At 42.3% G+C, this 13,563-nt stretch overlaps 2 protein-coding genes across 2 annotated transcripts; one reads left to right on the top strand and one right to left on the bottom strand.

The window, feature by feature from the left end:
* The first annotated feature begins 5,189 nt into the window (after positions 1-5,189).
* Positions 5,190-10,857, top strand: LOC135249722 (probable ribonuclease ZC3H12C). The gene is made up of 5 exons (XM_064325240.1): positions 5,190-5,356; positions 5,979-6,118; positions 6,869-7,100; positions 7,907-8,013; positions 8,478-10,857. Exons 1-5 carry the CDS (start codon positions 5,190-5,192, stop codon positions 9,572-9,574), a joined length of 1,743 nt encoding a protein of 580 aa, XP_064181310.1. The 3' UTR covers positions 9,575-10,857.
* A 229-nt stretch (positions 10,858-11,086) lies between these two features.
* On the bottom strand, positions 11,087-12,583 carry LOC135250495 (claudin-14-like). Its single transcript, XM_064326821.1, has one exon. The coding sequence runs from the start codon at positions 12,480-12,482 to the stop codon at positions 11,769-11,771; it is 714 nt and encodes a 237-aa protein (XP_064182891.1). The 5' UTR covers positions 12,483-12,583; the 3' UTR covers positions 11,087-11,768.
* Positions 12,584-13,563: the final 980 nt, after the last annotated feature.

Here is a 13,563-nt window from a genome sequence, read left to right on the forward strand (position 1 = left end):
GCTGACCATGCAGTTTAATATGGATCCAGTTCAATTCTATTTTTGGGTTAAATTACCATCATCCCTAATTTTTAAAACAAAAACTACATAAAAAAAATAAGAAATGAAACCTAGTCAAGGCAGAGCAGGCTGTTGTGGAAAGCTGGGTCCCCTAAGGGTCTGTCTTGGGACATCATCTTTTTTCTGTAACAGTCAAAATGTTTTGATTCAGCAGCCAATGGGATACAGATAATGCTGTACAGCAGCTGCTCGAAGTTGAATCTCAGTAATTTATGATATGTGGTATTAAAACAGAAGTGTGGAGCCAAAAAGAATTGGCTTAAATGTTCTTATACTTTTTTTCAGTTGCAGTGGGCGTTATGGGAGGTATGTTGTGTGTTTTTGTATATACCAGGTACTGTTCGGCTACACAAATCCATCAGCGGTGTTCTCTTGCAGTCACAAAGTCTTTTTATTTGACAAGTACGTGCAAAATTATTTTCTATGTAACATTGGCTATACGCTAATCCAATTGAATCCACAGGTTCTTGAGAAGAGTGCTGAATTATGAGCATAGAAATTCAAGGTTTTGAAAATGTTTGAAGGTGCTAATTTAAAAAAATAATAAAAAATGTTTATCCCATACAAATAATAATAAAAAAAAAAGGTTCTGAACTCAACATCAAAGTTTCTATTTTCCAATAAATGTTTACAATGTGGCAATTTACAATGTGAAGTTGGGAATTTAAATGTAAAAAATGACAACTTCACTAATTTATAGTCGTAAAATCATTAAAACACCAGGTACACTCAGATTTGTCTGATCTTAAAAAAGGACTCAAAAAGTATAAACAACAGCTTTCATGCCAAAACATTTGAATGCAAATGTTTTGAATGATATCTGTTGGGGTGCAACATGCGTGTATGGTTGTGCATACATACGCACACACACACACAAACTATGGAATCTCCCTGCACATGCTCTGTATGTTTGCTGCACAGAGAAGAAAAAACACAATCTCCTCTCTTAACTCAGAAAGTGTTAACAGGCAGGAGGGAGCAAGTACTTTCTTCACAAGAGCACGTTCCCAGCTGCATTTGTTTGCTGCTGCAATAGGAGCCTGAGGTGTGTTGTTTTTGACTGTTTTTAAGTGTTTAAATCTTATCTTCGCTCTGATGCTCATTGTCAGAGGTTTTTATGGTGCTGGTGTGTTAGATTCTGGTTTGCCATGTAAAGAAGCATGTTGCACTGTAGAGCAGTGTTTTAAACTACGGGTAGGGACCAAAAATGGGTCACAGGAGTGTATGAAGTGGGTCCTGGAATGAGTCTGTAGTCCACTAGGCTATGCTAGTATGTGTATTTGACTATTTTTTTTAAAGGTACTAAATTTATCATTTAGAAGGTATTCCTAATTTGGGTCTCAATATAAAAAAATCAATAAATATATTTCAAAATGTAAGAACCAGAGCTGTAGCAGAAGTTGTCTCAGAGATGAGCTTTCCAGAGCAAAAACAAAATTAATTGAGTTGCAACTGATGTGTGTCATCGCACTGACCTACAACAGAATGTTTACTACCATAGAGCAATAAGACACAGAATGAAGATATTGTTCTATAAGTAAAATTATGAATTTGGTTTAGTGTTAAAATGTAAGCTGCCCAGGGTATTCTGGTAAAACAAAGGATAAATGAAAATTCAACTAGTGGTAAATACTTATGTTCAGATAGGGAAAAATCTTAGTTTGTTCATCCAAGAACAAGGAGTTTTCATTCTGTAGTAGAAGATTGGGCAGTGACTCATTGAGAACTCAGTCCACCACTAGGAGCAGAGTACAAATAAGACATGACCCAGGGAAGAGGTACTTTCATGAGCGGAGGTGAGGCTAGAGGACGCAGAGGTTTCAGAACTGAATGTGACGAGCTTACAGCTGTGTAGACCTGCGTCACTCCAGCATCCAGGCAACAGAGGTAAATTATTTCTGCTTTTATGAATGTATACATTTCAGTTTAATTATAGTTGAGTTGTAATCGTAGGTTTCTACTGTATACTGGTTGATTGGTTTATCGCAGAGACAGAGGAGTTGTTTCCCTGCATGGATCTGATTGTATTTATTCTACCATTGAAGCTGACGGTTCCTTAATTTTCCAATCCACAGTCTACATGTTCTATAAGTATTAAGAGAGTAAGGGTTATTTTTATTGAAAATAAAGTTATATTTCAGATATTTCAGGTTTTACTTGAAGCAGATTTGTGGACTGGATTCATGTTGTCTCCCTCGGTAACAGTTTGTATCATGAGTTTTATTGTGTGGTATACAGCAGACAAAAACATTCTTGACAAATTGGATGTATTGAATAATAATGATAATGATAATAATAGTAAATATAGCTGCAAGCAGCAATACATGGGGTCCAAGCTAACAGGGCCAATATTTCGACACTTACACCAATCAGTGTCAAAATCACGCAGTGACCAAAGGGAAGTACCCTGTACCATTCACATGGTTTGGCCAAAACTGGGGACAGAGGAATATGGCCAATACCATTCAAGATGACGGAAACAAAAAAAAGTACAGATATATATTCCAGATGAGGAAATTGATCACTACAGCACGTTTTAAATGTCTAAACGCCAAGAGTAATTTTTAATGAATTTATCAATTTAAAAATATATATTGTGCTCTATAGCACCACCATGTGACTCAACTGGGCCAATGGTTTAGGACTGGGCTAGGGGCATGAGTGCCAATATAGCTCCAAATTTCATAAATTACATCAAACCGTTTGGGAGTTATTAGCATTTTCGTGATGAGCCACACTCACATCAATTTTTACTGGCTTACTGCGGCCATGTTTTTTGGAGTATCAACTTTTTAAATAACTTTTTAGAGGACTGTCTACTGTACAAATTGGTACAAGTTCCATGTTTAATACGTCAAACGGTCTTTAAAAAAAAAAAGTTTTTCAAAAAATTAAAAATGGAAAGAAATCCAATATGGCAGACTTCAATGGTGCTTGTGACAAATTTGTTATTTGTCAGGGAATCTGAGGAAAAAAATAATTTTGATGATTGACTGAATGGTTCAAATGTTAAAGCTATGAAAAGGTAAAAAATGTCACTTTCTTCCTATAAGGTCACCATCTAGCCGATCTGGGTAATTTTTCTTATCCCAGTAGCAGATGGTAATGGGAACCAACCTGCCAAATTTTGTTGCTCTGTGATGTACGGTTCTTGCAGTGCAAACACTTTTAGTGCAGAAAAACTAAATAAATAAATACAAATCAGACCGATCCCAATAGAGTTCCAGCAACTGCAGTGCTTGGATCCCTAATAATAAAGGAGAAGAAAACGTAAGAATAAATAATTCCATGTTGTAGATGGTCATTGTTTAAAGGAACACCAAGTTCATTTTAAATTTTAAAACAAGCAAGACCTACCTAAAGGTAACCTCATGTGCAGTCCTATCCTGTTGAGGTAATATGTTTCATGCATGTTGATTGTGAAAAGGCCAGAGTACTGCAATGCAAGTCTACTCCGAAACTCAGTGTTTTAACGAGATGGGCTGCCCTGTGCCCACAGGTAAGACTGGTTTGATCTTTGTGGCAGTTTGTGTCATGCCTTGATGTAGGAGCAATTTTCATGCTTGAGCATTAGTCCATGCATGAATCATGTTGTATTAAATGGTACCTATGCATTCAGTGGTAAAGGGAAATTACATGACATTTTCATTCAGGTTTGTGTGGAAGTTTACTTTCTTCTATGGAGGTGGATCCTTTAAGCATAAGGCACCTGGATGGCAGTGGTTCAGTAAATCCAGTTGTTTGGTGTAAAGGAAAATAATTGCATCTTGATCTTGGTCAACACTGGACCTTCTTGCAAAGGTTTTACTACTTTAGTACTCCTTTTTGATGAGGTCTACACTGGACCTTGTTAATGAGGTCAACGCTGAACCTTGTTGATAAGATAAACACAGGGCATGTTGATAAGGTCTACTCTGTGCCTTGTAAATAAAGTCTACACTGGGCCTTGTTGATGAGGTCTATACTGAACATTTTTTCTAAGATCTACACTGGACTTGATGAGGTCTGCACTAGACCTTGTTGAGAAGGCCTATATTGCCAAAGGGCAATATGGGTAATTACCTGCAATGCACTAGAGAAAGTACATATTCAGTGAGTGAAAGAAATCTAGATGTGTTCAGAATGTCCTCAAGCACTCTAAAATGTAATAAAATTAGTTCTAAATGTCTTTCTTCCTGTTTGTTTTTGGCCTGGGTTACCGAGGATAAAATGCTATGTTACTGCCTTCAAGGGCATAATTGACAGCAGTCGTTTATCACGGTGATTACCCTTAATCTGTCATCATTGCGCAATGCTAAACATCATAAAATAAGTTTTTTCTCATTTCTAAAATGCAAATACTGTCGCTGGTGAAGACTTGACATTCAAATGACTTGACATTCATTGACTTTAATTTTTAAAGATTGCTTTCTTTTTGGAAAGGCCAGTTTTTTTTTTTGCTGTATAAACCTGTTGCACCTGCAGTTTAAGGTGAGTGTTTTGAGGGTTTTTTTTTTGAGAAGATAACGTTACCTACTAACACATGCAGTTCCCTTCAACATTATCCATTCTCTTGGTTCTGGTTAGTGAAGAAATACATATAAAAAGACAATACAGGTTATGAGCTACGTTGTTTACATTTACTATAAGCAGAATTGAACAGATGGTCTTTTTTGTGATAATGCAAATGTTGTATAGTCAAAAAAGAAACTCAGTTTTTATACAACTGTTCAAATAAATGTTTTTTGTTTAACAAGTAGCATATTATCTTTCTGAAAAGATCACAATTATTCACACTCCCTTTTTTCAGTTCTTAGTGCACTTTTCCCTTCATAATGATACCATAACAATAAGACTACTGAATCATCTTCTATAGTATTTTATTTTTCTGAACATATTACAGGGGATGTTTGCTCGTTCTTCTACATCTTGCAAGTTCTTTCAGACGCTTTGTTATGTGCTTTTGGTGGTGTTGGGCCATTATGTAGGGGACCACCTGGTTGATGGAGTAGGGTGCATCCTGGACCTGAACCAAGATTTGGATTTCCTTTACGGTGTATGCTGATGAGCAGGCTGACCTAAGAACCGCCTGGCCTACCCCCTGTGGACAGGGGTGTGGTGGACAGTGGGGTAGGGCAGGAGAGGGCACCATGATCGGACAGAACCACATCTTGTCCTGCTCGGACTCCGCATCGCCCTGTCCCCCAAAGACCTCCCTGTTGCGGGCCTCACACAAGCCCGATACAATTCCCCTGCTTGAGCCCGTGGACGACAACCTTCGGCCCATCATCCTGGATGGCAGCAACTTGGCCCTGAGGTGAGTACCTGAGGGAGCGGACCCTCGGTGAGGAGGTGGGGCTTCAGCTTAGTTGTTTTTGAAAGGAGCCTGAGGGGAGGTGTTCAGCTTAATATTTCAGTTCAGCTTAATGTATCAGTCACAATGACATGGCTGATATATGAAACTGCGCCGCAGGGGAAGAAACTAAATCTTTGATCTTCGCATTTGTAAAAACAATGCTTTTCTTTCTGGCTGGCTAAACACAGTGTTCATTTAATGCTTATGAGAAATTAACTAAATTGTCCTTTCTCACGCTGTGACTCCTGTCCTCTCTCACTTTGTGACTCCTGTCCTCTCTCACTCTGTGACTCCTGTCCTCTCTCACTTTGTGACTCCTGTCCTCTCTCACTCTGTGACTCCTGTCCTCTCTCACACTGTGACTCCTGTCCTCTCTCACACTGTGGCTCTGTTGTCAGTCCTCGGAAAAATTGACTCTTATGTAAATCCTCTCGTAGGCTGTGACCCCTTTATTGGTCTTCTAAGACAGTGACTCCTATGTTAATCCACTCTCATGCTGTGACTCCTCTGAGTCCTCTCATACAGTGACTGCAGTGTAAACCCTTTCTCAGGCTGCCTCTCTCCTTCCCATTACTCATTAAAGCCACGGGAACAAAGAGGTTTTCTCCTGTCGGGGGATCCTGCTGGCAGTGGATTGGTTCCTGGAGCGCGGGCACAAAGACATCACTGCATTTGTGCCCGCTTGGCGCAAACACCTTTCCCGCCCTGATGCCCCCATCAAAGGTATCATTTCTAAACTAAAACATATAACTCCCGTCGTTTCAACTCACAACTACCCCACCTATCCTATAAATCATTACTAATTTTGGTAGGTCCTGCACCTACATTTCTGACCTCCTGCACCCCTACCAGCCATCCAGGCAGATGAGGTCATTCACAGCCAACCAACCGTCCATCCTGTGCTCCCAGCATCACACTTTTTATGATGGGGCCTTCTGTAGTACAACCCCTAATAGAATTCCCTCCTAAAGGTCGATTAAGTATTGATTTTATGTGATCGTAATCTATTTAGGGTCTTCTGTATCATTTGCATCCATCTATTAACCATGTAAAAAGGTCTACTGTGTGTAAATAAAATGTATTCATGAATGGCTATGTTGAAGGACAATAGTGGTGGCGATGGAAAATTTGCCATTTGGAAATCCTCATCATGAATATTCATCAACTGTGATATGACAAAAGTAGAGTACAAGAGAAGAGGACAGAGGGACCGCAGGAGGTAACCATCTGGTTAGACCGCAGAACCCTGTTAGTGGCAGACTTCTGTGCCAGGTTTACGCCTCTTCTTAAATTTCTGTGTAAGCAGTGTAGTTCAGAATGATGAACTACACTGCCCTGTCTCTGTTCCAATAAGGCAATGGGCCTTGTGATTACTCCAGATGTGACAGCCTGGGATGAAACCTTTGCTAATGTGGTTCTAGCAAGGATCCCAAAATCCCACAATGCAGTGCTGACCAGCGTCTTCCCTCTCAGGACAGGACATCCTGCGGAGGCTGGAGCAGGAGAAGATCGTGGCGTTCACCCCGTCCTGGCGCCGGGGCCGTAGGTCGGTTTGCCACCACAGCCGCTTCGTTGTCAAGCTGGCCCACGAGTCCGACGGCGTCGTCGTCTCCAACGACGACTACAGGGGCGTGGTCAATGAAAGGCCAGAGTGGAAGAAGCTCATCCACGAGCGGCTGCTGATGTACTCCTTTGTCAATGACAAGTAAGGCTACCAAACAGCCCAGCGGTTTGGAAACCTGAGCCTTGCTATGGTGGGGCTGCGGGCTTGATTCTTACTTAAGAGGATAAAAGTGCACACTGATGAGAACAGGCTATTCAGCCCATTTAGACTCACTGTTTGGATTACATGTATATTTAAGCAAAGATGTACTCTTACAATATGCTCAGCTATTACAACGAAAATCAATCAAGCTAGCCTTAATATGACTTCAAACATAAAAAACATACTGGACCACATTTTCCTCACCATCAGCAGGAGGTTGCCTTTGCCATTAGCATACCTGCCTGTTAATAACTAGATTCTTAACCACACAGATGGCACAGCGTAGAAACAGGAGCAGGCCTGAGGTGATGACATCACTCAATGCCGTGTTAGTGCATGACCAGGCTATGCATGTGTGCAGTCATGTGGTGCAGTCAGACATAATACAGCTACGAAGCTCAGAGCTGGGTTGAGACTGTGGGAACTGCAGAGCCAGGGAATTACACAAAACTGCTTGTGTTACTGGAGCAGCTACAGCAGGAGATAATGTTTTGGGGATATTGTGTTTGCAGAAGAAGGTAGAGCAGGAGAGAATGAGTGCAGAAGAATAGTGTATTAGTCGATGTCGTGTTTGCAGGTGGGATATAGCAGGAGAGAAAGTTTAGGAGGTTTTGTTTGCAATTGTGGGTTCAGCAGCATAAAGTGTGTTCAGGAGATGTGTTTATGGGTAAGCGTTCAGCAGAATGGAATCTCTCGAGTGTGCGGGAGTGTTAACCCTTGCCTGTCTGCCTTTTATGGACGTGCAGATTCATGCTGCCGGAAGATCCTCTGGGGCGGCACGGCCCCAGTCTGGACAATTTCCTGAGGAAGAGACCCATTATTCCAGAACATAGCAAGCAGCCCTGTCCTTATGGTAAGTCCTATTTTATCACTGGCCACACCCCTTCCGCATGTCCCACCCTTCCGCTTGCCCCGCCCTTCTGCCTCCCCACTCTTCTCCCAGTTCTGCCCTTCCTCCCATTCCACTTATCAATCTCCTCACCGCTACAAAATGAATTTGTTTAATTCAAATATATTATTAATATTTAAGTGTATAAGCTTAGTGTAATATTGGTGCCCAATATTATCAGAAAAGGCCCACTAATCAAGACCTTGATAAGTGGAATGAGGTGTCTACTGTTAGTGCTGGGCTAAAACAAAAACCTGGACCCACACCAGCCATTCTTGGATAAGACTGGGCAGCCTCGTCTTATATTATATTACATTATATTATGGGTATGTTATAATTGACCCTTTAAGTTTAAGTTTCTGTTCAGGACTGCAGAATCTGCTGTTGAATTGTGATGAATAGCACTTTTTCATCATCCCCCTCCACAGGTAAAAAGTGCACCTATGGTCACAAGTGTAAGTTCCAACACGTGGAAAGGGGGCCCCAGATTCAGTGCTCAATGGCGGAGGAGCTGTGTGGCGAAAGGTCTCACAAAGCCGTGCTAGTGAAGAGCCGCAGCCTGCCCTCCAGCTCACGGCCTGAGGACCTCAAGTTCCACCACCACCACCACCCTCACCTCCCCTGCCCTCAGTCACCCCCAAACTGCTGCTCCCAGTCACCCAAAAACCACTGCCCCCAGTCACCCCAAAACCACTGCCCTCAATCAACTGAAAACTACAGCCCACCGTACTGCCACTGCCCCCAATCACCCCAAAACCACTGCTCCCAATCACCCTCAAACTACTGCCACCAGTCACCCCAAAACCACTGCTCCCAATCACCCCAAAACTACTGCCCTCAATCACCCCAAAACCACTGGCCCCAATCACCTGAAAACTACAGCCCACAGTACTACCACTTCCCCCAGTCACCCCAGCAAATCCACTATCGCATGTCCTCCCACTCTTTCCTCTATAGTTCTCAGAGTCTGATGTTTGTCGATAGCCTTTGCCCTGAGGACCTGCCTAGCACGGCTCTGCCCCCGAATCTCCAGCTATCTGGTGTGGGGAGTAGCTCCAGTTGCCCCGGTGATAACTGTCCTATCACCTGGGCCATGGCAGAGAGGTCCACTGTCTTCCCCCGCGATGAGGGTGCCTTGGAGTCCTGGCTGTATCACGGAGGAAGCCCCGTCCACAGGGCGGAGTCTGCGGGAGACTGGGCGGGGCACCATCCACAACCCCCACACACAAGCCAAGACCACCTCGCATGCCAGGACAGGCTTGAGGGCTGTCAGTGGACATTGGCTCTGCCTTGGGAACACCCCGCCTACTCCACCTGCTGCCCTGTCCACAGCCCTGCCCCAGGCCTTGGCTCCGCCCCCGACCTCAGCCAGCACCAAGATGCGCGGCATAAGGTGTTCATGGATCTGTGCCAAATTTTCCCGCCAGAGCTGGTGCGACTGGTGATGGAGAGGAGTCCGCACACTGCTGATCCGCAAATTCTAGCCGCCACCATTCTAGCTGAGACGTCATTGGCCAGCTTCTAACTCTGGGGGTGGGACCTTTAAAGATTGAAGTTGACAAATTAAACTGTGTGAATTGTGTCAAATAGGGGTTTTCTACATGTTGATTAGATACTGTTTCTTGTGCATCATTCACTTTCAGAGACAGAGAGAGCTTTTCAGGGATGATGTCACATTTTATTCTGGTTTGCTGCATTAACAGCTGCTCTTTTCCCCTCATTACGTCCATGGTCCCCTGAACAGAAATTAAACTGTCATGTTTTGAAATGTAGCTATACAGATATAACAGTATTGCAGTGTGCAGGTGAAACTGTATTTGTGCACAGGTATGATACTGATGTGGTGTATGGGTATGGTACTACTATGAATACTAATTGTATAGTTTTAATTATGCTGTAGTACCTGTATAATAACAGTGTATTTTACAGGTATAATGGTAACATTTTCTTTTTTGACAATGCCATATCATGGATCTCTTGACTACCGCTACTGGTATCCATGAGCCTTAATTTAATTCATTTATTATTATTATTGTTATTATTATTATTATTATTATTATTATTATTATTATTATATTACTAACTCTGGCCTTAGCACATACAGCAATAGTGCCCCCGTGTGGTTGAATGGCCAAAGTGACAGACGGATTCACGTAGCATTGTAGTGTAATTTCCATTAGGTGAGAATATACCTGCATGAATCCCACTAATTTTGTAAATTAGGCAGAATTCTGTTTGCATTTCTGTCACCCATTTCCCTTAATTGAAAAACACTTAAGGCAGAGTGAATATCCATATTCTTGGGTCGTAAATTACAGCTCTTACAAATACTTAAGAATAGAAAATTTTTGGCCTTCACCTGAATTCAAAGTAGGGAAGAAATTTACACAGTCATTTATTGGGATATAATTTAATGGCTTTAACATTTATTTCATAAATACGTTTATGGATTTATTTTTACAGTTACACTTGTATAAGTTGGCATTAAAAATTATGCTAAATATTTTCTAGATATACACTGTCAGCATTGAGTCAAAATGACATCATAACACTGGACATGTGGATTTCTGAATGGACAAGTAAGCACATTCTAAATTTATTTTCATTGCATTAAAAAGAAATCATGTTGACAATTTCAGAACATTAGAACACATGCACAAGAAGAGATCATAAAAAAGCTAATATATCAGACAATATAGGCTGATAAAGACTGGTATATCAGGTAACACACCCCCCTGTGTAATATTTTTAGACCCATTTTTCTACAATAAACTAAAAACCATAAATTGTGATTAATGTCCATATAAATAAAATGAAGCAAAGAAATTTGCCCCTTCATCACGATTTGTACAATTCATTTGCACTGATTCTGCACTGGAAGGGACCCAAGAGCAACAGTGAGATGCTCTACTAAGTCCAGAGGGGGAAATGATCAAACTTACTGGACTACCCACAAGTCAAGGTTAAAATGAGTTCAGCAGGGAGCACATTCATCTCTTTTTGTTATACCCTGGACAGAAGTGTGGATACGAAAACACATAATCAGATTGTTTTTATTTGTTAGACAACTGGCTATACGGTTGGTGTCAGAAATACATTTATTTGATGTGCATACTTATGAATATACTGTACATACTTTCAATTTCTATATTAATTAAATCAACATTTAAAAGGCATGGGCATATTTACCAGTTTATAGTTTACCCCACTATTAATTCAAATTTTGATAATTAAGATAGATTGATAGAAGAATGATACCTCTCGCCTAATTTGTAGAGTGAACGGTTATTTTAAGAAGATTGATAAGGCAAACACGGTCAAAGATACTTCAAACACGGCTGCAATAATGAAGCAAATAACAATATACAGCCATTTCTTCCACCAGCATTCCCACCTTTTATATGGTACATGAACCTGCAATCCAGGCAACAAAAATATTGTTTGATAGCTTCAGTATTAAATGCTTTCCCTGTGAATGACAATGGAAGACAAATATATTAGTGCTAAATATCTCCTAGTGAGAAATAAGAGGATTACTGCATTGCTGTCAATGTCCAAGTCTAAGAGGACTGCACTAATGACATAAAGATGAGAAAGGTGCTAAAAGCAGGCATCTGATAATGCAGGTAAAACTCACTCGTAGAACAGCTTTCAAAAAAACTGCGACTGAAGATTCAAGCAATTACATCTCTCTGACAACAGAGGCTGTCCAGCCCTGCTCACACGTAGTCGTTTAGTTTGTATCCGCTAATAGAGTCGGACAATCCAGGGGGAAGGTCGGTCCCCGTTTCAGCCACCGGGGGCTGGTACTTAATGGGGAGCAGCTGCAGTGCATCGTGGGTCTTCTGACGGCAGAGGGAGTGCTTGGGGGACTTCCCGCAGGACAGGCAGAGGACGGCCCCGCCCGCGATGCTGAAGGCGGCCGAGACGAAGCCCACATAGACGGCCTGGCCGATCTCGTACCTCACGCCGCCGGGCAGCTGGTGGCTGGAGAACTCCCGCACGATGTCGTTGGTGGTCCAGGACGCGGTCACCAGGCAGAGGAGGCCGGCGACGGCGTAGCACGCCCCCCCGCCCGCCGCCAGCGCGGTTTTGGCGGGCGACCCGCGGGCGCAGCTGGTGCACTCCATGCCCGCGGAGGAGACGGCCGCCGCCAGCACGGAGGCGAGGCAGGAGAGCACCATGAGGGCCCGGGCGGCCTGCAGGTCCCGGGGCAGGTCCAGGAGCGAGCGGTGGAGCTCGCACAGGTAGACGCCCGTGCTGTGCCACACGCACTCCATCCACAGGCCCTTCATGTAGGCCGTGTCGGTGAGGGCGCTGGAGCCCACCGACATGGTGCGGCGCCAGTGCGGCATCACCGTGGCAACCATGGCCCCCAGCAATCCCAGAAGGCCAAGGAAGAAGCCCAGCAGCTGGATTAACATAGTTCCCATTTCTGACGCGACAGTCACCAGGAAAGAAGGCAGTCTTCTTTATTGTCTCAGTCTATTTTCATAAACTCTGTTTACTTCATAGACCGTATACATATATTCCATTCACTCAAATTATTTACTTAAATTGACAACGCTATTTGTTAGCTTGCTCAGTTATGAACAGGCCTGCTGTGCCTATATTGCCGTTTTATATTCCTGTTGTTTTCTGTTTATGAGTGGCTCTGGATGAGACTGTCTACCAGGTGCCAATAAGATAATGCGATTTTTGCCCGTAGTTACAGACCCATCTCTGTGGCGCCTGTTGATGTCTTCTCATTGCTGGCTCGAATGGTTCTCTGTTGCAACGTCTGACTGTTGGTCAGTTCAGATAAACTACAGTAACCTGTTCCCACTTCCTCCTGTGGAGACAAGTGAAAATTAAATGCAGAGTACATTCAAGTTTGAAATTTGTCATTGAAATGATTGCACTGAAGAGCTGAGCTTTTACCAATTTTGTTTCTGTATCTTTGTGATAGAGGCAATAATTTGTGATAACTGTATTAATTCCCAACCCATGCAAGGTCAGAACCCGAGACAGTGACATCAGTGGGCACGAATTCAGTCTGTTCTTGTTTCATAAAGCCACTGACCCTGTTCACACCATAGTCAGAAATACAGACTATAACTTACAGTGAGATCAAAACGGAGAATATCAAAGCTCTGTCTCCTGACATCAATCCACCAAGCAGAACAGTGCCTGTATGAATTTATATATATATATATATATATATATATATATATATATATATATATATATATATATATATATATATTGTGTTTACATTTAGTTATCACCAGGAAGAAATACTTTGGCCAAATATGTATAAATGACTGATTTTAACATTAAAACAGATCCAACAAAAACTTAAACATGAACTTGTCACTAACATACAATGGTAATTCCGCTTAAATATGTGGTAATGGGGGCAGAATTGGCAGCGATACACACACATACACACACACACACACTCTCACACACACACAAAACAATGACAGGGCTCTTTCCGAAAGGCCCTGTCATTGTTATACCTTTGTCACCGAT

This window comes from Anguilla rostrata, chromosome 3 (assembly GCF_018555375.3).
Source record: "Anguilla rostrata isolate EN2019 chromosome 3, ASM1855537v3, whole genome shotgun sequence".
NCBI classification, from domain to species: Eukaryota; Metazoa; Chordata; class Actinopteri; order Anguilliformes; family Anguillidae; genus Anguilla; species Anguilla rostrata.

Bases quoted from the DNA above. Each gene is read 5' to 3' on its own strand.
- LOC135250495 (XM_064326821.1), bottom strand. From the start codon at position 12,482: ATGGGAACTATGTTAATCCAGCTGCTGGGCTTCTTCCTTGGCCTTCTG.
- LOC135249722 (XM_064325240.1), top strand. From the start codon at position 5,190: ATGATCGGACAGAACCACATCTTGTCCTGCTCGGACTCCGCATCGCCC. The intron at 6,119-6,868 runs GTATCATTTCTA...CTTCCCTCTCAG, and splicing joins CCCTGATGCCCCCATCAAAG to GACAGGACATCCTGCGGAGG. The intron at 7,101-7,906 runs GTAAGGCTACCA...ATGGACGTGCAG, and splicing joins TACTCCTTTGTCAATGACAA to ATTCATGCTGCCGGAAGATC.